Genomic DNA, 20,465 nt, shown 5'->3' with positions numbered 1-20,465 from the left:
GACTAGCTTGCTGGGAGAATAAATGGTGTTGAGGAAATCTGTGAGAGAAATGCAATTTGCACGTACTGTCCATGATTAGAGAAAAAAGCAGTGACATTTTAATAGTCTGGGTTGAGGCAAAGGGTCTCCCGTTTTGGTCAGACCCCCACTCACTTGGGCGGTTTCACCGGTGGAAGGCAGTCAGCAATTTCTTATCCAAGCGGTTTGAGACCCAGGGCGCTGTGTGGAGTGAGGTGTCCCAGACCTCGGTTCCCCACCCCAGGCCGCCGAACGCCAAGCCCCGGAGTCCCTGCCCTCGGAGCCTAAATGGCGGCGTGGTGGTCGCTTCAAGGCTCCGGGAGGTGAGGCCTTGGCTGGGTCCTCCAGGTCCTCCCTGGGCTGACCGCCTGCCTAGACTTTGACAGACTCCAAAACTAGTGGCGGCAAAAATCCCTGTGACACCATAACTGATGACTGTCATCCGAACACTCAGTGAGGGGTCAGGACAGCCACAGCGGAAAGGCGGTTCCCCCTCGCCCAGCCGCATCCAGAGTGATGGGGAGACTCTCGGATGGCCGACCACTGGGATTAGTGATGCCCACGTACAGAGGCAGCAAAGACCCAGGGATGGACTGAGCCTCTCCCTCCAAAGTCTGCCCATGTCAGATATCATAGGGCCAGCCCCCTAGCCTGCAGCGGACGGCTCCTCCTGACCGTGCCGTGTTAGGATTTTGAAGAAGGAGGTCCAAGAGAAAACTCTAGAAATAATCAGCAGATTTGAGACAGATTCCCTGACTTGTGAGCTGCATCATAACCATGATCACTTTCATTTACTCTATGATTTCTTCAGTTTGGGTAAATTCTCATCAGCTCCAATCTGGGATTTTGTATTTTTTGTATATTGGTCACCACTCCTAAAACGCTGCAGCGTCATGTAAAAATGTCCAACGCTTGCACCTCCGGCAAGCATTCAGAGAAAAATGCCTAGACTAACGTGTAGGACTTTTCGGGCACCTGCAGAGCAATAATGGGCCTCTCTGTGTGTTTGCATGAACCAGTCAACTCCGGAGACGGCATCGACTACAGCCAGCAGAAGAGGGAGAACGTCGGTGACCTGATCCAGGAGACACTGGCGGTCTTGGAGCGCTACGGGGGAGAGGACGCCTTCATCAACATCAAGTACATGGTCCCCACCTACGAGTCGTGCTTGCTGAACTAGCGGCGGTAGCGGCTGGGGCTCAGGGGAGGCTTCTCCGTCTTCGGCTCGGCCGTCTGCGCTGCCGTTAGCATCTCATTGTCTGTGACTTCTACCGCTTACTTTTCTGCAGCTGCTAAAATGGTGGCTCCTGGGCCATTGGACTGTTAGCCCTATTGAGAGCGAGGCTTTCCAATACATAAATAGTGCCTGTTGCTTAGATCACAATAGTGTGCTGTGCTTATTTGCTCTCAGAGAAGAATCGCCTCTTTATACGGCTCGGAAAGAAGCAGGAGTCTGAGTTCAACCTTCAGTTGTATACACAATAAAACTATAATTTTCATACGCAATTCAGCAGTTGTGTCTGCCTGCCCCAAGGGTGATGTCAGAGGCCGGGAGGGAAGAGTTTATGCTGACCGTGTAATAGGTGTTTGTCACGGACGAGGAACGCCAGTTCAGGGCACCTCTGTGAGCAGCTGCGCAGAACAATGTGCTTTGACATTCAATAAAACTGTGGAATCTATATTCCAGTTACAGGAGGATAGTTTTGCAGCCCGTTAGGAACCTCAGCTATAAACATAATTGATGCTTCTAGCCCACCGGCGGTCTGGGCCGGGGGCCTCTCAGCTTGTATGGGGCGGGGCTGGGAGGAGGGGGAGGGGAAGGCGTGAAGGGTAACATGGCAAACGGATTTCTTTCCAAAGCTAGTTGGCATCCTTGCCCCTCTATGTCTGACGAACTGCATCTCAGGCCCCCGGTGTTGCTGACAACATGCTATCCAGCAGTTTGTCTAGGACTTTGAATCATTTTTGAAAATGACTTCTATGTGTCTGAATGATGACCCCTTGGAACAAATCAAATCCTTCTCCTTGGCGATTCTCCTTTCCTTTCCCTCCTCCCAGCGGGTGAGTCGTGTAGATTCTCATAGTCCCTCTCTGTGGGTCTGATGGCACTGTTTTGGAATTTTATTGAGACCAAAAAAAAAAAAAAACGACAAAAGACACATGCTTTTTCTTTCAAATGAGAAAGAAAAAAGGTTCCTGAAGAGAAGACCGCGTGTGAGGTAAGCAGCCCTGACCCCGGCTCATCGGGCTCGCGGGGCGGTGAGCTCGGGGCACTTGAAGCTCAGCCCAGAACGCTTCCTGAGGACGGACCACTGACTCTGCACACCTGAGCAAGGCTGTAACTGCCCGGAAATGCGTCGCCAACGGGTGTCATTCTGTAGCAAAATGCAGTTTCCAAACAAAAGTAAAGAAATGAATTGTGTCCCGCTGGGCACCGAGTGTTGGCCTCCAGTTCATGTTGTCTCTAGTAATTTAAGACCCAAGTTTCCAAAGGCAAACACCAAATTTGGAATTTGAAAACTAGTTCATTATCTATCATCCTGGATGATGGGCTCAGCGTATGAAATCCAGCATCGAAGTCATCGCCACCAACTTCCTGTGAGCATTTTTAGGGATAAACGGAGAGGCGTGGCCACGTAAGATAAACCGGCTTTCATGTATAAGACGTTGAAAAGGCATGGCTCGAAGCAGACACAGACAGGCTAAGACAGGTTTTCCTCCAAACTGTGATGCTCAGTTGTACCCATCAGCTGTCGTCTGGGCATGGGTGACATGTTCCAAGTGACACCGAAGCCCATGATACTATCGGGTAGAAAGACAGTGCCTTTCAATGTCCCCACCAGAATCTCCTGCGACCCTGTTAGTACTCAGAAGCAAGCCTCTGGCTCTCAGTCCTGCTTGAGAAAGCTGCCTGGGGTGTCGGAGCGAGAAGACCCCCCGCGGAGCCAAGAGCCCTAACTCCGCGGTGGAATTAAAACGTCGGGGTTCCTTTCCCAGCTCTGTCACTTCGTAGCTGTGCTGCCCTGGGCAAGTTATTTACCCTCTCTGAGCCTCAGGTTTCCTCTGCTGTGAAGTGGAGATTACGCCTGCCGGAATGCTGTAAGGACTAACCATGGTTTTGGTAGAGTACCTAGAGTTTCTTATACCTGTTGTTGACCTTTTATTTCAAAGAAACAGCATTTGAATAATGACCAATTTCTACTCCAGCAAAGCTATATATATTTGGAAAATCCCCAGACACTGTGGTGCCTCCTACAAGGCAATGGTGAGCTCTTTGTAATAAGAAAATAATTTTACAGGAAGCCAAAATAACTATATAGAGAGCACAATGTTCTCTGGAGATTTTTTTTAAATACATTGTTTTATTAGCATAGAAATAAGAATGGCTGCATTTTCTGACTCTCCTCTCTACCCCAAGTTCGACCAAAGGAGGTGGTTTCCCTGTTTCTGGGGGCACACAGAGAACAGAGGAAAGTCACCCACGCAAGCAGAAGACCAGTTGGAGATGGAGCGGTAGGGAATTCCAGGCGTCCGAGAAGTGCGCCCCCCACCCCTACCCCCAGTGCTGGGCCCGGGTCAGCGAGTGGACGGAGGCATCACGTACCGTGGGAGCTGGTGGCGGAGCTCAGGGCTCGAGAAATTCCCCGAGCAGATGCCCGGAGGGTGGAGAGTCCTTGCCAGACAGCAAAAAAGGGGATCACGGAAAAGCCAGCCAGGATTAGGAATTTCAGCACAATGACAAAACTGAGGGGGCATAGAATGAGATCTTCAAAAAGCGGGCAGAGTTGAAAAGACTGTGAAAGGCAGGCAGCCGAAAGCCCCCAGCAGCTTCCCAAATGGAACAGTCGATGTGCCTTGAACACTGCCTCCTGAGAAGTCGGAAAGCTGTGCCCTGGAAGAGGAGGTGGAAGATGGGTCCTGTGAGGTAGCGGGGCTCTCTGAAGACATGAGCCCACCGGTCCCCGATGCCCTCCAAAGGGAGGTTTGGTCTGGAGGCTGGCAGGATCATCAGGGTCATCAGCCACCCAGCATGTCGTCTTGCCCGCCGGAAATAAGGACAAGTTAAAGCATGGGGAAATGAGAGCATCCCTGTAAGGTAGAGGTGCAGGGTGGCTGGGAAATCACCACTGGCAGGCTCTCCAGGTAACATCCATGGCAAAGCAGGAGCAATTGGAGCCCAAGAGAGCCTCTCACAAATCACTGGAATGTGACTGTGAGAGTGAAAACCAAGGTCCCCTACAAACTAACAAGTAAACATAGAGATTGGAGCAGATGCTCTAAAGTTTAGGAAGTACCCAGCAGATAGAGAGGAAACAAATTGCTGAGTTCTGGCTTCAAAGAAGAGCTAAATATTGCATCGTCATGGGAAGTTAGAACATGTGATCTCTCTCTTGATTGAACTAATAAAGCTATTATGCCAACAAACAAGTTAAAAAGAGGTTTAACATTGTAAAGACTTTGGAATTGTACGTTGTAAGACAGTGAAGACACTGAATTGCATTTGAGAAGAGGGCCTGTTCTTAGGAGCTGTGCAGGCCAGCACAAGGCCCTTAAATTCAGTTTCCTCATCTGTAACAGCCTCTGCTTCCCAGGGTGGCTGCAAGGACCAAATGATGCTGTGGGGGCGGGAGCACAGGAGACGGAACCAGGCAGAACTGGGTTTGCAGTCTCCTTTCACTGAGTAGCGGCCTTGTGACCTTGGACAAGTTACCAAGACTCTCTGAAACTCAAATCCTTCAGCCCCAAATGGGCTCACGAATGTCTGCCTTGTGAGATTGTCACAAGCATCACATGACACATGCATGTGAGCAGAGGGCTCAGCAGGACCCTGCTGGACAAATGGGAGCCTGGGAGGATTCTCTTGGGAGAGCAGCTAACCTGGTGCCAGAGCAGAGGAGGCTGGATCCCCTTGTAGCACAGGGAAGTCCTAGTGCCAACCATGGCTCACCAGGTCCCATGGGCCGGGGCTAGTCTCTGGCCCCCTCACAGGTGTGGGTCTTGGTTATAACACTGGACCTGATAAGAAAGCATCAGAGTTTTCACGAGCCCACCTGCCCCCTTAGAAGTCACCTCCTCGGGTACACCCTCATCTCTGAGAGGGCTTCCCCGCCCTCGCCCTGGAAGAGCAGCACAGAATATTTATGGCCCAGCTAATCTGGAAACATCAGGCAGAAATACAGAGCTGGAGAATTCTATAAGATGGTCGCCTGCTTGGAGAATATGATTTCCAGACCTGAAGCTTACACAAACAAGCCCTAAGTCCTTCTAAGCTTTACTTACAAGAGCTCTGAAGTTTCGGTGCAGGTTATGGGACATCTCGGAACACTGTCATTTAGAGAAGCTGAAAAGAAGCCATTTCAAGCCTATTTCAATACCCACTGCGTCTCTTCTTCTGGCTATTTTGAGATGTTTGTCACTAGCCCTTTGTAAGCAGAGCCTGGAAACTCAAAGGCTGATTTTAAAGAAGTGATACACCTGGGGAAACATTCCAGGAGCACTTCTCTAATCATGAATTTCTCCACTCTGATGGGATTTAAAATGGAGTCTGAAAACCTGAAATGGGTTTTAAACAATTCTACCCATGAGAGCTTCCCTTTTCTAGAAATGTACCAGTTGACCAAAGTTTTTCTAAAATAGGACACTTCCAGATGGAAACTAAAATGACCAAGCTCCCAGCCACACAAGAGCATTCCCGTCCACGATTTCCACGTTCGGGGCCCGGGAGACTCGCCACACTCACGCAGCCAGAGGCTCAGCGGTGCCCGGGGCTGGGCAGAGCCGCTTAGGCAGTGACCAGTCCCCGGGCTCCACCGTCTCCACTCTTTGACCCTCGGGTCCTGCTGGGAGACTCACAAGACACCACACTCTTTATAAGACCCAGAAAGAAAGGCTTTCCTGAGCTCCATCAACCTCATTTCTTTTCAAATAAGATACGGGAAGTGAATGAAAACGTTCTGGTTACTCAGTGCGCCCCACTCAGCATTTCTTTGCTCTGATAACGAGCAGAGAGAGAAACGCTGTCTTGAAGTGGGCACTGCCACCCCGTTCCACCAGGATTATTTGCAATCATGACGTTTTAATGCAAAAGAAACTCTAAGCATCCTCTCTGCTCTGCAGTGGGAAAAACAGTAACAGTCCTTGGCTTAAGAGCACTTTCCAGCAGGAAAATACATATTGGTGTTGAACCTGATTCTCAAAATATCTCCAGTTGTCTTTGTCTCTTTTGCAGTCTTCAAAGTGTGAGTGCAGTGCGCACAGGCTACGTGGAGGCCCAGAACACAAGCCCGGCTTCGTTTCTGGGAAACCCTAACAGTAGTTTATGCAGATGATGACTTTTAAAGGGAAAAAAGGAGCCACAAAGTCCACAAGGCGTGGTCCCCTCAGAAAGGAATGATACTATGATTTTTGCTCACACAACGCTGTGCAAGTTTGAATCTCACCACTGTTGTAGTTTGCCTCTTCCTACAAGTTACTTGGCAATTAGTCAGTTCTCCCATCGCTGAGTAATGACGTGGACAGATATGTGGCGGAAAGGGCCCTTTGCACTTCGGTTCATTTGCATTTCCCTGTTTCAGGAGTTGCTTTTTGGATACAACAAGTATCATTTTTACTTGGCCGAATTTCTTTAAGTTTCAGTCTGGGTGAAAGGATTTGTTCTCTTCCTGTGCTCCATAAGTCTAAAATTTTATTACTTCAGTTTCTTTTTTATTTAGAAAGTATTGAGCAATATCCTCTAGTCTTGCCTGAAGAGTCTGGAGGGAGCGCTGCACTCTACCCGGGTAAGTGCACGTGGCACATAGTGTGTTGATGGTGATTTCCGGGCAACTTCAGACGGTCTAATCCCCATCCAGGCACCAGCCTGCAGGTGAGGCACTCTTACAATAGAGGGTAAGCCCGGCCTCACCCACTAAGGAATGGCAGTGCCCCCACTAAGACAGGGAAGAGAGAGTGTGCTGGATAGCTGCCTGGCGACAGTGGCCGCAGGGAGACCGGGACGGATCCCATTCAAGGAGGGGAGGTTCCCTGATGATCAGGCTCACTGCTCCTTGGCACCTCCTTGCTGGGCCCCTCCTCTCTCCCTGACCTCTCACCATCGCAGGGCCTCGGGCTGGGCCTAGGGCTCCTCCCTCTCTACCTCAGACGCCACCCCCTGATTCTCAAATTTAATCTTGACTTCCCTGAATTCCCACTGAACATGCCACTTGGATGTCTAAAGGCTTAAGAAACCACTTGGATGAAGCCAAACCCCGATTCCCTCGGCTCTCCAGGCCACCTCCTCCCACTCCCGCGCGCTCCAGCTCAGTTAACAGGAATTCACAGCACCCTTGACTCAGCTCAAAAGCCCAGAATCGTTCCCGACTCTTCTTCTCGGATCCCACATCCGAGAATCCTGCCTGTGAGGCCATCAGAATAGCCCCAAGTCTGACCGCGTCCCGGCTCCTTCCTCTGCTCGGCTCCACGCTGTCATCTTGCCCAGCTGGCCTCCTCCGCCCTCAGTCCGCTCCGAGCACAGGCGCCATCGGACCCCTCAGCCGCTGCCAGCCCTGCCCGGCTGCCTCCCCTGCTGCGGGGGCATTCGGAGTCTCACTCTGCCACCTGCTTCGTGGCCTCTGGCTACTCCTGCCCTGTCCCTCCGCCCTCCCACCTCCTCCCCGTGTCCCAGCCCCGCAGTGTCGGCTATGCTGCCCTCAACCCCACCCCCCAGGTAGGCCGAGAACATTCCCACCCTGGCGCTGGGCAGGCAGATCCCCTCAGCCGACACGTCTTCCCTCTGCTAAGTCTTGCTCCCCCAGAAAGACCTTCCTCATCCCTTTCTCGTGCCTTCCATCCCCTCCTTCTCTTTACTTGCCGCAAAAACACTCTGAGTTCTCACACAACCGTGCCTGTTAGGTTCCTGGTTTATGGGTCGTGGGCTCTGTGGGAGGAGGGATGGGGTCTGTGACCACTGTGTCCCCGAGCCCCCAGGCCCGCCGAGGGCAGACTCCGCACCCGGCAGTGTTTGTGGCCCAGCGCGTGAGTGTCTTTATGAAGGCAGGCGCTCCACGTCAGACCCACAAGGTGGGGCCCGCCCCTCGCACCCCACCTGGAGACAGGGTTCACCGAGCTCCTGCGGGTGTCCCGGGGCAACCACACTGCCGTCCTGAGGAAAGCAGCTTTATCAACCCAAAGCAGGACTCACTGGACATGCTCAGGCTTTGGAAAATACTACAAGGCTCTGCTGCCTGGGGAGAGGTATTCATGGCTCTGTTTAAACCAAGTCAGAGGAAAGTATTTTAAATGTCCGGTGCTTCCGGAAACACAGGGCCATCTGGCTGTTCCAGGACAGACAGACGACCTCCGTGGGGAGCTGCAGTGGGGCCTCCCCGTCTCCTCCCCCTCATCTCTTGTGGGTCCTTCCAGGGGAAACACGCAGGTCACTTCCATACCTCCAGGCCTCCGGCTGTTCCCTGGAGGGGACACTGAGCACAAATGGAGCCAGATGTCCAATTAAATCCATGTTCTCCAGGAGGCTAAACCGAAGCAGCCCAAGTGCCCCGACCCCACCGACACCCAAAGTCACCCGCACACCCAGCACAGCGGTTCCAGAGCGGATGCCCCGGCCAGCGACGGCAGCCCCGCCAGGGGGCTCGGGAGGACTCCCGCCCTCGGCCCCTGCTCAGACCTGCTGAGTGGAAACACCCAGGTGGGGCCCAGCCTCCGTGTTTGAACAAGTCCTCCTGGGGACCTGAAGTCTAGGCACCACTGTGCAAACCCAGGTTCTGCCAGGACGCTGACGCCCGCCCTTCCTCAGACTCAGCTGACAGTCCGCGGCCCCTGAGCGGGGTCTCCACGCGCCCTGCTCTCAGGCCCGCCGATCTTGCTGTTTCCATCGGCACCAGGGCTCTTCAGGGAAATTTATTTAATGTAACCTTTAAGAATAATAGGAAAAGCTTCAACTTCCCGAGTCAGGAAGATAACTAAATTGTCCTCAGTCTAGAGAACGAATAATAGGTGCACCTTAGAAAAGCAGGCCTTACATCAATCAGGAGAAAGCCGATAATAATAACAGCCTATCATTTTTGCTCTAAGTATTATCACAAAAAAAAAAGCTTAAAAGTCACACTGTTCAAAAAGCCATTTCCAAATATTCAGCGTAGTGTCCTCTTAATACTTGAAACTTTGAAACAAAAGGGATCATTTATTTTAATACATCAAGGGAGCTTCTGAATGAACTGCTCAAGGTTCAAAGAATTAGGATCGGCTCTTATGAAACAACTCTCATAAAATTTTGCTTCCCAGACACCCTTGCTGAAGTAAGACATCTGAAGTGCTCCACTGCCCCCGGTTTAAGTCTCGGGGGCTCAGTGACAGCGACCCACTGCTAAAACGACATCCACACACGGCCCGGCCTGTGTGTGTCACTTGATTCGATTAAATGCATAATAGGAGCATTCTAGAACCAGAGCTGTCAATGGCCTTTTTGTCTCCTCCCTCCTACATCTGGGGCAGCAAATATTACATTAAAATGCAGCAAGAAAAATGTCCCATAAAGAACTTTATTGATAAAAAGGTAAAATTTTAATAACCCTCCAGGAGGCTCCATTCAACAGGGGGAAAATACCTCATAGGAGTAAGGTTTTTCCAGTTCTCCTAGGAATTCTCCACATTAAAGAATGGTTTTGGTTTAGAGGGAACCCAACTGCAACACATTCCCAAACTCTGCCAATCTGTGCCCCGAATCTAATATATCTGGTGGCTCTTGGCTTGCCGAGTGGGGAGTAAGCTACGCCCTGCTGGAGCCCAGCAAAAATGGCACAAACACCAAAATTGATTAAAATGCTTTCTTGGGAGGGAATAGACAGAGCCTTTTGAATTTGCTTGAATATCGAATGACGTCACCAGCCCAGCAAAGGCCGCGTATCTGACAAATACCACAGCGTCTCACAAGAGGTCAGAGTCTCGACTGAATCGAGCCTTTCTCTGGAAAATGTCTGTCAGCTTCTACAAAGCGGCTAAAACGCGGAGAGGGCCTCCTTCTCCAGCAGCAAGGGAGCCACCCCGGCTCTCGGGGGTGTCGTGGGCCTCAGTGAGGCAACGTGTGTGAAAATGCACAGCTCTGGACCGGGGGGAACGGCACGCACCGCCCTCACAGAAGATCAAATGTGGCATATTTTTTCCAAAAAAGAGTTAAAATCCTCACCCCAACAAGCAGGCCGGGATCGCAGGGGCTTTGTGAGGCCTCGGTGGGCTGTCTGGGAGATGCCATGTGTAGAGGCACAGATATTCTGGACTGGCTTGAAAAGAAAGAGGTCTGATCCCAATCTAACAAGTGCAATGGAGTCCAGGGAGGGAGAGGGTGGGGGAGGGTGGGGGGGGGACTTGGTGAGTAGGGACTTGATGGGGATTCAGGTCAAGGCCAAGGTTTAATCTTGGTCCACCACCTACTCTTCAGACATCCTGGACCTTCCAATACAATCTTCTGAGCCTCAGTTTCCCCATTTGAAAGAATTCTTCAAAAGGCATTGAGAGGATTAAAAGAGGCATTTTGTAAAAATTACTTAAAACTGTGCTTGAGACTTAATCTTTCGATAGACAACATCTAGAACATATCAGTATAAAATATCATATAATATAAAACAAATAACACGAGTGCCAATCTATACACGGAAATCCCACACACGCTCATCTCAGAACACGTGTCCACTCAGAGCATGAGGAACGACATGCAATCAGCCGTGTGTCCTGTGACCTAGAATCATTTTCCACGGGGCTGTTCCCCCCCATCACTGACCAGAGGGGATGCCACTCATGGAGAAGCCCGTTTGCTCCTAGCTGAAAAAAACCGAGGCATAAAACTCATCTCCCCCAGTGTTTCATATCTGTGAAGTGATTTTTGGTGTTACTACAGGATTCCAGAAAGCATTTATCTTCAGCCGCAGGGAACATAGACTCTATGGCACTAAAGTGTTTCCTCAGTATTTTATTAGTGAAAATGCCAACTCTGCTCAGTTCACCCTGCAAAGATGGCCTCTCTTATACACAGACACCTCCCCACCCCCCAGCACCACCTCACGTCCACTTTCTTCCGTGTGTCCCACATCCTACGTCACACCCTTTTCTTGGGAGTGCTCAGTCCCCTCTGGTCTTTAAAACCCCATCCACTATCAGCAGTTGAACCAACATTTTTAATTTCCCGAGAACCACAGACCTAAGCCAGGGCCAGAGGTGGCTGGGATTTAATCACAGATGAGATTTAATCTGACTTTGAAGGTCCGTATGAGAGCTGCAATTTTCCTCCAGAGCCACACCAGGCGTGCTCCTGCCTTACCCTTTGCAGAGAGCAGGGAGCGTCATCTGTCCTCGGAGGAGGATGCTGAGAGGCCCGTTCATGTTTCTTCCCTCCAGACGCAGGACAAGACACTCCTTACAGCCAATGTGACATCCCCCTCCAACCCAGAAATGAGGTTCCAGATGTGGTGGACCCCTGACCTGCCCCTTCAGGTGGGGGAGGGGACCACAGAGCTGCAGCCAAGACCACTCTCCATCACTCCCAGTCCCTTGGGCCTCACCCACCTCCTGTTCTCACTTTGACTGAGTTTGTGTCCCTGCCACTTAACGAGCCTCCGCCCCAGTGCAGGACAGGGGGACGAGCTGTGAGTGACACTGGACGTGCAGCCTGGACAAGGGACTAGAGGACAAAGGGAGATGGAGTCACTGAGCAGCGTGCACCCTGGGAAGGTTGTCGCTGATCCACAACCACCCTGTCCCCCGGGCACTGCCTCTTAACACATGAGAAAACTGGCCTTCAGAGAAGTTAGTTTGTCCAAGTCACACAGCTGGTAACTGAAGCCCAGAGAGGGGGCCCAGGCTGGGTGACACTCAGTGCCCTGCTCCTGCCTCCACATACGAGCTGGAGCACATCTGAGGGGAACATGTGGAAGGAGGCCTGCTCTGCACGGCTGGTGCCAGAGAAGAAGCTCCTGCCCCGAGCTGAAGGGCTGGGTCAATACCCATGGTCTGTGCTGTATTTAAACCGACACAGAGCCGAATGGCTGCCCCAGGAGGTAGAGACATTCTTTCTCTTTGGAACATTCAAGAATAGCCAAAACTTGGAAACAACCTAAGTGTCCATGGATAGATGAATGGATAGAGAAGATGTGGTATACATACACACTGAAACACTACTCAGCCATGAAAAAGCCATGAAAAAGATTGTCATTGTGGCAGCACAGATAGACCTGGAGGGTATTATGCTCGGTGAAATAAATCAGACAGAGAAAAACAAATACCATATGATGTCATGTGTATGTGGAACCTAAAAAAGAAAAAAGACAAAACAGAAACAGACTCATAGATACAGAGAACAAACAGGTGGTCACCAGAGGGAGAGGGTGAGGAGACAGGCAAAACAGGTGAAGGAGCCAGAGGTACAAATTTCCAGCTATGAAACAGAGGAGACACGTGATGTGCGGTGCAGCATTGGGAATGGAGTCAATAACACGGTAACAACTTTGTGTGGTGATGGATGCTGACGGGTCTTACTGGGGCGATCATTTCATAATGTATAAAACCAGCAAACCACCATGTTGTACACTTGAAACTAACATAATGTTGGATGTTAACTATAACTCAAAGTGAAAAGGGGGGCCCAGTGGCCATCAGAGCCTGTCCAGAGGGACTTCGACACTGGGGTGAAGTGGCCCACAGAAACCCCCAAGTCCCTGGCAACCCTATGCTCGGTGAGTCCGTAGGATAAAATCAAGCCCTGCAAGAAGCTGGGAGAGGGGAAGGTGCAGCTCAGTGGTACAGGGCATGCTTAGCATGCACGAGGCCCTGGGTTCAATCCCCAGCACCTCCACCAAAAGTGATAAGTAAATAGATGAACCTGATTACCTCCCCCCGTCGCCCAAATTAAAAATTAAAAGAAAGATTTTTGAAAAAGCTAGGAAAACTCTGAAGAGCAGTGCATCCAAAGGTCAAAGCACAAAGGTGGAAAGGACGTCTCCCTTGGGCCCTGTCCTCCCATTTGGCACCAGTTTCTGGCACCTTCCCTCACTGTCCCCAGATGCCATCTAGCCAGGATGTCCCTTGTGGGGCTCAGGCCAGGGCAGCACTCCTAACTGGTGCAGAGACTTCCCTCCATTCCCTTCTCGGTGTTCCTTCCCTTCCAGGCGGCATGAGGGGCCTGCGCTGAGCCCAAATCCAGAGGCCAGAGACAAACCTCAGTCTCCCCTTCTGTAAAATGAGGGGGGAGGGCTCGATCTTGAGCTCAAAGTCCCCCAGAAGGCCAGACGCTCGATGCTGATGGTGATGACAGAGGCCAGTGAGGATGTGCCTCCTCTGGCCTGGGGACTCCATCCCACTCTGCGGGGGAGGTGTGCCCCCGAGAGATGCTGCGGGCCCTGCCCCCGGCTATGGCTTTTCTCCGGGAGGAAGTGGGACGTGGCCCAAGGTTGTGTGCCAGGGCCTGGGAACGCCCCACCCCGGAGAGGGCCACCGCCGAGCCCGGCCCGTGCCAGCGCGGCCTCCGGCTCCGGGGCGCCGCTGCCAATGGCCTCTTTCACTGCGGCTGAAAGGGCCGGGGCTCCACCGCTTTCTCACGGGGCCCCTCTGCCAGAGGCAGGCTCGCCTTGGCAGTCCTGCAGAGCGGCTTTGTCCCTCCTGGAGCTGCCCCCGACCCTCGGCCTTCCTCCTGCCCCTCTACTCCTTCCCGGCCTGACCCGAGCACACCCAGGGCAGCGGCCCATCCTCCGCCAGCTCCCAGGGCAGCCCCGGCGGGGCCGGTGACACCGAGTGGCCTTCCCTCCTGCTCGTCCCGGTCCCTGAGTTTTCCAACCGATATCCCCCTAAATCTTAGACGGTTGGAACTGCTGCTTTGGGGGAGTTTCTAGTTCCGGGAAGATGGGAGGACAGCACCTTCTAAAGGAACAGGAGAACGGTTTAATCGCTCGCGAATGAGCACAGCCCAGGAAAGGGGAGGCTGCTTCTGCGGCATGGACGCCCACCGCTGAAGGCAGGCTTTGCTGCCGGCGATCTCTCGAGATCGAACTTCTGACTCTCACAATATCCGTTCATTCAGTGATCATTTGTTTTTCACCAGGTGTGTTCTGAGCCTGTGCTTAGAGGTAAAGTGGAATCTCCAGAGGATGGAGGGGTGTCAGTCTCACTCTTCTCAGGACCCTCAAGGAATTGCTAACTTGTGCACACAATTGCCTGTACATGGATGTCCATAGAGCTTAGGGCTGGAGCTGCCCCGCGTGACAGTCACTATCAGGTCCTCCCGCCCCCGGCTCCCTGCCCACTTCCACCCAGCTTCTTCCTTCTCTTCTTACCCTCTTTTTCCTTCCCTGTGGCCTCTTCTAAGGTCTTCGGTGACATTCCCGGGCTGCTTAGTGAAGTGCTCCCAAGTGAGTCACCGTACACGAAGGGGCACATTCGTGGAAGCGGGTGGCACTCACAGAAGGTCAAGGTGATGAAATGAGAAGGAGATTGGTTTGAGTCTCCATCACCAGCCCGGCAGGGAGAGGAGGCAGGGGCTGGGCTGTGCCGGGCCAGGGCATGAGCTCAGGTGGCTCCTGGGGACCCTGAGCTGTTCTCTGGCTCAAAGGAAACTCTGTCAAGAAGGGTAACAAATACTCTCCACTTAAAGGACAAGATTCTACGTGAAACGGAAAGAAAGTTCTTCAGTGTCATGATTCTCTAGCGGGCACCCCCCGTTTCAGCTGCAGTCTCTGAACGTCCACTCTCTCCCCCACAAGCCCCGCCAGGTGAATGCTTTAAGGCAAAGCATTTAGGGCCTTCTCTGCCTTTTTCCCAACTCCATCCCTGCTTCCCCTTGAACCTTCCTCGAGAACATGCCACACGCAGGCACAGTGAGGGCCAGCCCCTATCACCTGCTAATGATGGAATTACCAGGAGTCCAGAGGATGGGAATTAGGAATAATCAGATGAAAACACATGACTTTTCTTCTTCTCAAAGATCACTTCCTATCCACATACGCTTGACAATCTTCACTGAAGTATGAGCAAGAAATTCGATTCGTGTGTTGAATGCCTATTTGAATAAGTTTAACAACAGTCATACTGCTTATTAAGGAAGGGAAATAAATATGAATTTTTAAAGTCACAGTCAAAAAGGAATATATACAAATGGCCAATAAGCATGCAAAAAATGTTCTAACTCTCATAAATCTTTGGGAAATGCAGATTGGAACCACACTGAAATACACAGCCAACAGAATGGCAAAAAAATGAAAAGGCTGATGATACCAGAACTCCCTTCCCCTACTGAAAGGAGAGTAAACGCTGCAACCTCATCAACTATGACCCGCTAATTTCACTCCTTGATATTTACCCAGGAGAGATGAAGACATTGTGCGCATAAATACAGGGATGTACACAGAGCTTCATTCATAACAGCAGAGAACAGGAATCAGCCCATGTGTCCATCCACAGCAGAACTGATGGTCGTACTACACAGCACTGCTCAGGGGAGGCGGAGGCGGGCTGACACCTGCAGGGCCATGAACGGAGCCCAGCACCGTCCTGAATAAAAAAGGACAAGCTGTCCAGTGCATGTCCATGAAGGTCTAGAACAGGCCAAGTTAGCTACAGTGGGAAACCCGGGAACAGGGGCTACCTCTGGGTGGGCCAGGCTTGACCAGGCAGGGGCAGGCAGGAACGTTAAGGGTACGGGAATGTTTTACATCTTGATGGAGATGTGGGTTATGCCAGTGTATGGATTTGTCAAAAGATGAGCAAATACATGTATAAAATCTGTATATTTCATTACAAATTGTTTCTCTTTACAAACAAAAACACTGTAAAGTGCTGGAGAGAAAGAGCTATGGTCCTTCCTGGAAACGGCCTAGGAGGGAGAGGGGGGTCAGCCAGGCCCCACCTCGCTGCAGTGTGGGGTGTGGGCCACAAGGAGGCCCAGGTCTGGTGGGAAAGCACACCGCCATCAGCCCACCTCAGAGGACACAGGGTCTGAATCCAAGGACAGTACTTCTTACAACTGCACGTCTTGAGATCGGTGAGGTCCCCAAAGGGCAGCAATGAGGGTGGCCCAGCAGGCCCAGCCACCCTTCCTCTCCGGGTGCCAGCTGCCCCCACAAAGGGCAGGCTCCTGTCTCAACTACCAGAAACGTTCAAGTTGCAAAATCCTCAGTGTTGCAAGGAGCATTCCAGGTCATCAGGTGTCAGTTCCCACCCAGTGCAGGAACCCCAGGCCCCATCCCCTGACCTAGCAAGACTTGGCGTGGGTTGACCAGATGTTCTGTCTTCTGATGTGAGGTGCTTGGAAGCACTTGTGGTGTTTTCTATCCAGAAATGCTCAGCTTGAGTCCATCAGAAATCTCATAGCCCAAGTTTACAGGCAACACGGGACACAGGAACAAGGTGAACAACATCACCAAGAAGCAACCAGACAGATTCAGAAGGTGCAGTATTTTGGAGCATAATTGGCCCCAAATAAGTTGATGTCATTAAAAAAGGGATAGTTATGGATTAAAGAGACCTAACAACCAGTGAAAGCAAATGTCCGTAGACCGGTTCTTGGTTTGAGCAAGATGACTGTAAATAGACACAATCTGAACACAGACTAGGTATTAGATACAAAAGAATGACTTCAGAAGGGAATGCTCTAAGATGTTCCCAGCAGTGATTTCTGAGTGGCAGAGATGTAGAGGTTTTACTTCTTTCTTTTCTGCTTGTCTCTATTTTCTAAATTCCTACAATGCGTATGTACCACATCTGCTAGGAGCTGAACTGCATTCCCCCCAAAATGCAGAAGCTGAAGTCCTAACCTCGAGTATCTCAGAGTGTGACCTTGTTGGGAACTAGGGTCCGTGCAGATGTCATCAGTGAAGTCAGGGTGAGGTCATCCTGGAGCCGACTGGCCCTGATCCAGTGTCACTGATGTCCTTACGGAAAGGGGGACTGTGGACACAGGGACACACGCAGGGAGCAGGCCCTGTGAAGATGAAGGCAGACTGCAGTCATGCTCCCACAGCCAAGGGAGGCCACGGATCCGGAGAACCGCGGAGGCTGGGGGAGCGGCCTCAGCAGGAACCCGCCCTGCCCACACCTGGGTCCCAGACACCGGGCACCGCCCCCACCGCACCCCTGCATCTGGAGACAGTCAGTCGTGTTTTCTCAGCCCCCAGTTTGGGGTCCTTTGTTGCTGCAGCCCAAGTAAGGCAGCATCTATAAGAAGAAATGACTTTACCTCAAAAGTGAAAATAGAAAACACGGGGCCTGGGCCGGGGTGCGAGGCCTCACCACGTCAGGCGCTTCTATTTCAAGGGCAGGAGGTTGCATTTTATAAACAGCTTTAATTAGGAGAACCTTCTTCCTTACATTGAGCTGAAAGCCGCCTGCCTGTCTCTCCCGCCCCTGGGTCTCATGAGTCAGTCTCCCCCTGAGTCACTTCTCCCCGGAGCCCCGCAGAGCACGGGGGCCTCCAGAGCGCAGCTCTGCCCTGTCCGCCGCCCCGCCTCTGCCCCCCCGGCCCAGCGCCGCCGGCACCACCAGGAGGCAGCCAGCCTGCTCCCTGCCCTCGAAGAGCCGCCGCCGCCGCCTGGGCCAGTGAGCTCCGAGTCTATTCTTATAATGAAACGCCTCATCCTCCCAGGGCGGGCGAGAAACCCGAGCCGACGGCCCAGCAGATCAAAATAACTTCCAAGAATAACCCGGCCTCCTGCCCCTGGCTGCCCCGCGGAAGCCCGGGCCGCCCCGCTTCCTCTCCCGACTCCCCAGGAACGAGGCTATCATGTCACACACGCTGAAATTCAATAAACTGGGACAATCGGAGGAAGTGTGGAGCTTTCTCCACATCGGGAGCGAAACGGGACCCTGCTTATCAAAGTGACAAGATTTACTCAGTCGCCACCAACTTCCAAAGACTTCCTTTCCCCCCCAAAGAAAGGCCCCGAGGAAGGTCGTGTCCCTCCGCCACCTGCACGGAGCCGGGGCACCATCTGCTTCACTAAAAGCAGGTCCGGCAGGCGGCCCCCTCCCGACTTCAGCTGCGAGATCCAGGGCCCGGGAGCGCAGTCCATCACTCGAGGGGGCGGAGCAGGGGGGCGCCCAGTCCCGCTCCCCGAGCTTGGGGGAGGGCAGCAGGCCTAAGGCCAGGCAGGTCCGTCACCCACCTGGGAAAGGGCATGGGGAGGGGAGGCACGTGGTGGAGAGGAGAGTAGGGCGGAAAGAAAGGGAGAGGGAGGAGGAAGGGAAGGGGAAGGGGGAAGGGAATGGGGAGGGGGGAAGAGGCGGGGGTGGGGCAAGGGCCCTCTCCAATCCCCCTGGTACCGCCCTCTGCAGGGACCAGGCCCTCCAGCCCAGGCCTCACGCCCTCGCGGTGGCTCTCCTCCCCCTGGGCCCCTCTCCCTCCTGGCCCACTGCAGCCAGGGAGGCTCCTCCAGCCTCGTTTCTTTCACGTCGTTTTCCCACTAGAAAGCTTCCCTGTATCTCACCCCCTCAGAGGAGAACACGTGTTCAGAGCCAGGTGGTCCGCTGAGGCTCTCCGGCCTCGGGACCCCATCAGGCCCCACGCCCTGTCCAGGGGCTTTTCCAGGCTGCCCCCTGGCGTGGAGCACCCTGCCCTGTCCTGTCCTTTCCCAGGTGACCCAGCAGAGCTCCCACCGACCCTGCCTAGCCCAGGTCCTCGCCCCTCAGACTCCGCGCCTGGTGCCCTTTGGCTTGGATGTGGCCAAGCTTGCGTCCCAGTGCACTTGCGACAGCGTCCAGGGGAGCAGAAGGCACCGGTCCAGCGTGCTGGGACGGAGGGAAGCGGCAGCCTAACCGGAACCTCGGGTTGTGACAGCATTAGGGCAGGAATCCCCTCCTCCTGCATCGGGGCCGCCGGGCCCTGGAGGCTTCCTGGGGCCCCGGCATGGGAGCCGGGCTCACCACACACCAGTCTGAGCAAAGGCAGCTGGATCAAGGGCCACGGGCTCTGAAAAGAGGGGACCCGTCAGAGTTTGACCACCATGGTCTCAGGAAGAGGCTGCTCCAGGGATGGACATTCGGGAACCTGAGGCCAGTTGATTGACTTATGCCTGGAGGAGGCTTCAGAACAGCACCTCCGCCTGCTTCCTGCAGGGCCCAGGGCCCCGTCAGGAGGGTGTTGAACAAAGTCTTTCAAAAGGACTAGGGCCCCCAGCCAGCAGCCTGACGGGCCCTCGCAGTGCAACACCCAGGCCTCTGCTGGCCCCGACGCTCAGGCCTCTCCCACGGCCGGGGCTTGACTCTGGGAACAGCACACCCCAGGTAGCAGCTTCCTCCAAACAGGCCCATGGGTTACTCTGAGGCATTCCCATCTGTCAGTCAGTGACTCAGTCAGCAGCTCCTGGATGCCTTCTTCAGAGATCCCGAACCTTGGGAGGGGAGGGGTCTGAGATCCTTGTCTTCATCTAATGAAAATCACTGCATCCTGTCAGGTGTCTCAGCCCCCAGAAGGGAGAAAATTCAATTAAAAGTTCCTCAGGAAATAGGGTGTGTACTGTCTCACAGAACAAGCTCAGAGTCAACCGAGAAATTCCCAGCCAACTTCCCCTGGGACCCCATCAGCCTGGGAGGTGGCCTGCTGAAGCCTGAACCAACTGCCACCAAGGGGAAGGAGACCCCCCAAGCTTGGCTCAAACCCCCAGGGGCTTAGAGGGACCCCTCCCAGGAGGCCTCAACCTCCCTGCCCCTGAAGGGCACACCAGCTGCCCACGGTTTCAGGGACCCCCTAGACCCCTGAAGTCCTTCCTGGACCACACATTAAGATCCCTCGGGACCTGCGGGCCAGACACTGTGTCACCATGAGGCGGACACAGTTCTCCCCAGGAGAAGCACGAACTCGGTGAGGAGGGGACCTGAGGGGACCATAGTAAGTGCGAGCACAAACGGGCCAGCCCGCAGCTCCGGCAGAGCCCACGGGAGGCGGGGGGCTGAGACCTCGCGGGGGAGCAGAGCGATGGTGAGGCTGGAGGTGGTTTCCAGGGCGGACAGGCAGGCAGAGGGCGTGGCCAACAGGCATTCCAGACCCAGAAAAGAGCCGGGCGCTTTCACATGACGGAGAGTTTGCAGCTGTGGTTACAGCTCAGCCGCTGCCTGGCCTGCCGCTGGATTGGGACTGAGGCCTTTTGATGACAGCAGGGGTTCTGAGAACAAAGCTTCCAGCCCAGGCTGCGTAACCAGAGCCCAGAGACCAAAATAGCCGCTCCTCACATGCACGGGCAGGGCCTGATCTGTAGTTTGGACAAAGTGTTTTTGTCGTTTATAAAACTCAGAGGGCTCCTCAGAAACCCCAGAACAGGTGAATGAGCGAGTGTTTCTGGCTGGCTAGATCCACCCTGTGTCATAGTCTTTCTGTTATTTGCTACTTACCTGAGGGACTTTTCCAGTGAGTTTGGATGAGGTACAAGTCTAATAGAGGATGATTTAGCAGATGAAAAGGTGGCAGTTCTTACAGTGACACG

The 20,465-nt window shown here is 53.2% G+C and overlaps 1 protein-coding gene across 2 annotated transcripts in view; it reads left to right on the top strand.

Annotated features, from left to right (window-relative positions):
* PACRG (parkin coregulated) overlaps positions 1-1,528 on the top strand; it is a 448,945-nt gene extending 447,417 nt beyond the window's left edge. For both annotated transcript variants that reach the window (XM_031456660.2, XM_010976738.3), the window contains one exon: positions 1,038-1,528. In XM_031456660.2, the coding sequence (XP_031312520.1) occupies positions 1,038-1,198 (161 nt within the window). In that variant the 3' untranslated portion in view covers positions 1,199-1,528. The remainder of the gene's footprint in view (positions 1-1,037) is intronic.
* Positions 1,529-20,465: the final 18,937 nt, after the last annotated feature.

This window comes from Camelus dromedarius, chromosome 6 (assembly GCF_036321535.1).
Source record: "Camelus dromedarius isolate mCamDro1 chromosome 6, mCamDro1.pat, whole genome shotgun sequence".
Lineage (NCBI taxonomy): Eukaryota > Metazoa > Chordata > Mammalia > Artiodactyla > Camelidae > Camelus > Camelus dromedarius.
The sequence above is the reverse complement of the archived record's forward strand: the minus strand, read 5'-3'. Positions and strand labels throughout refer to the sequence as shown.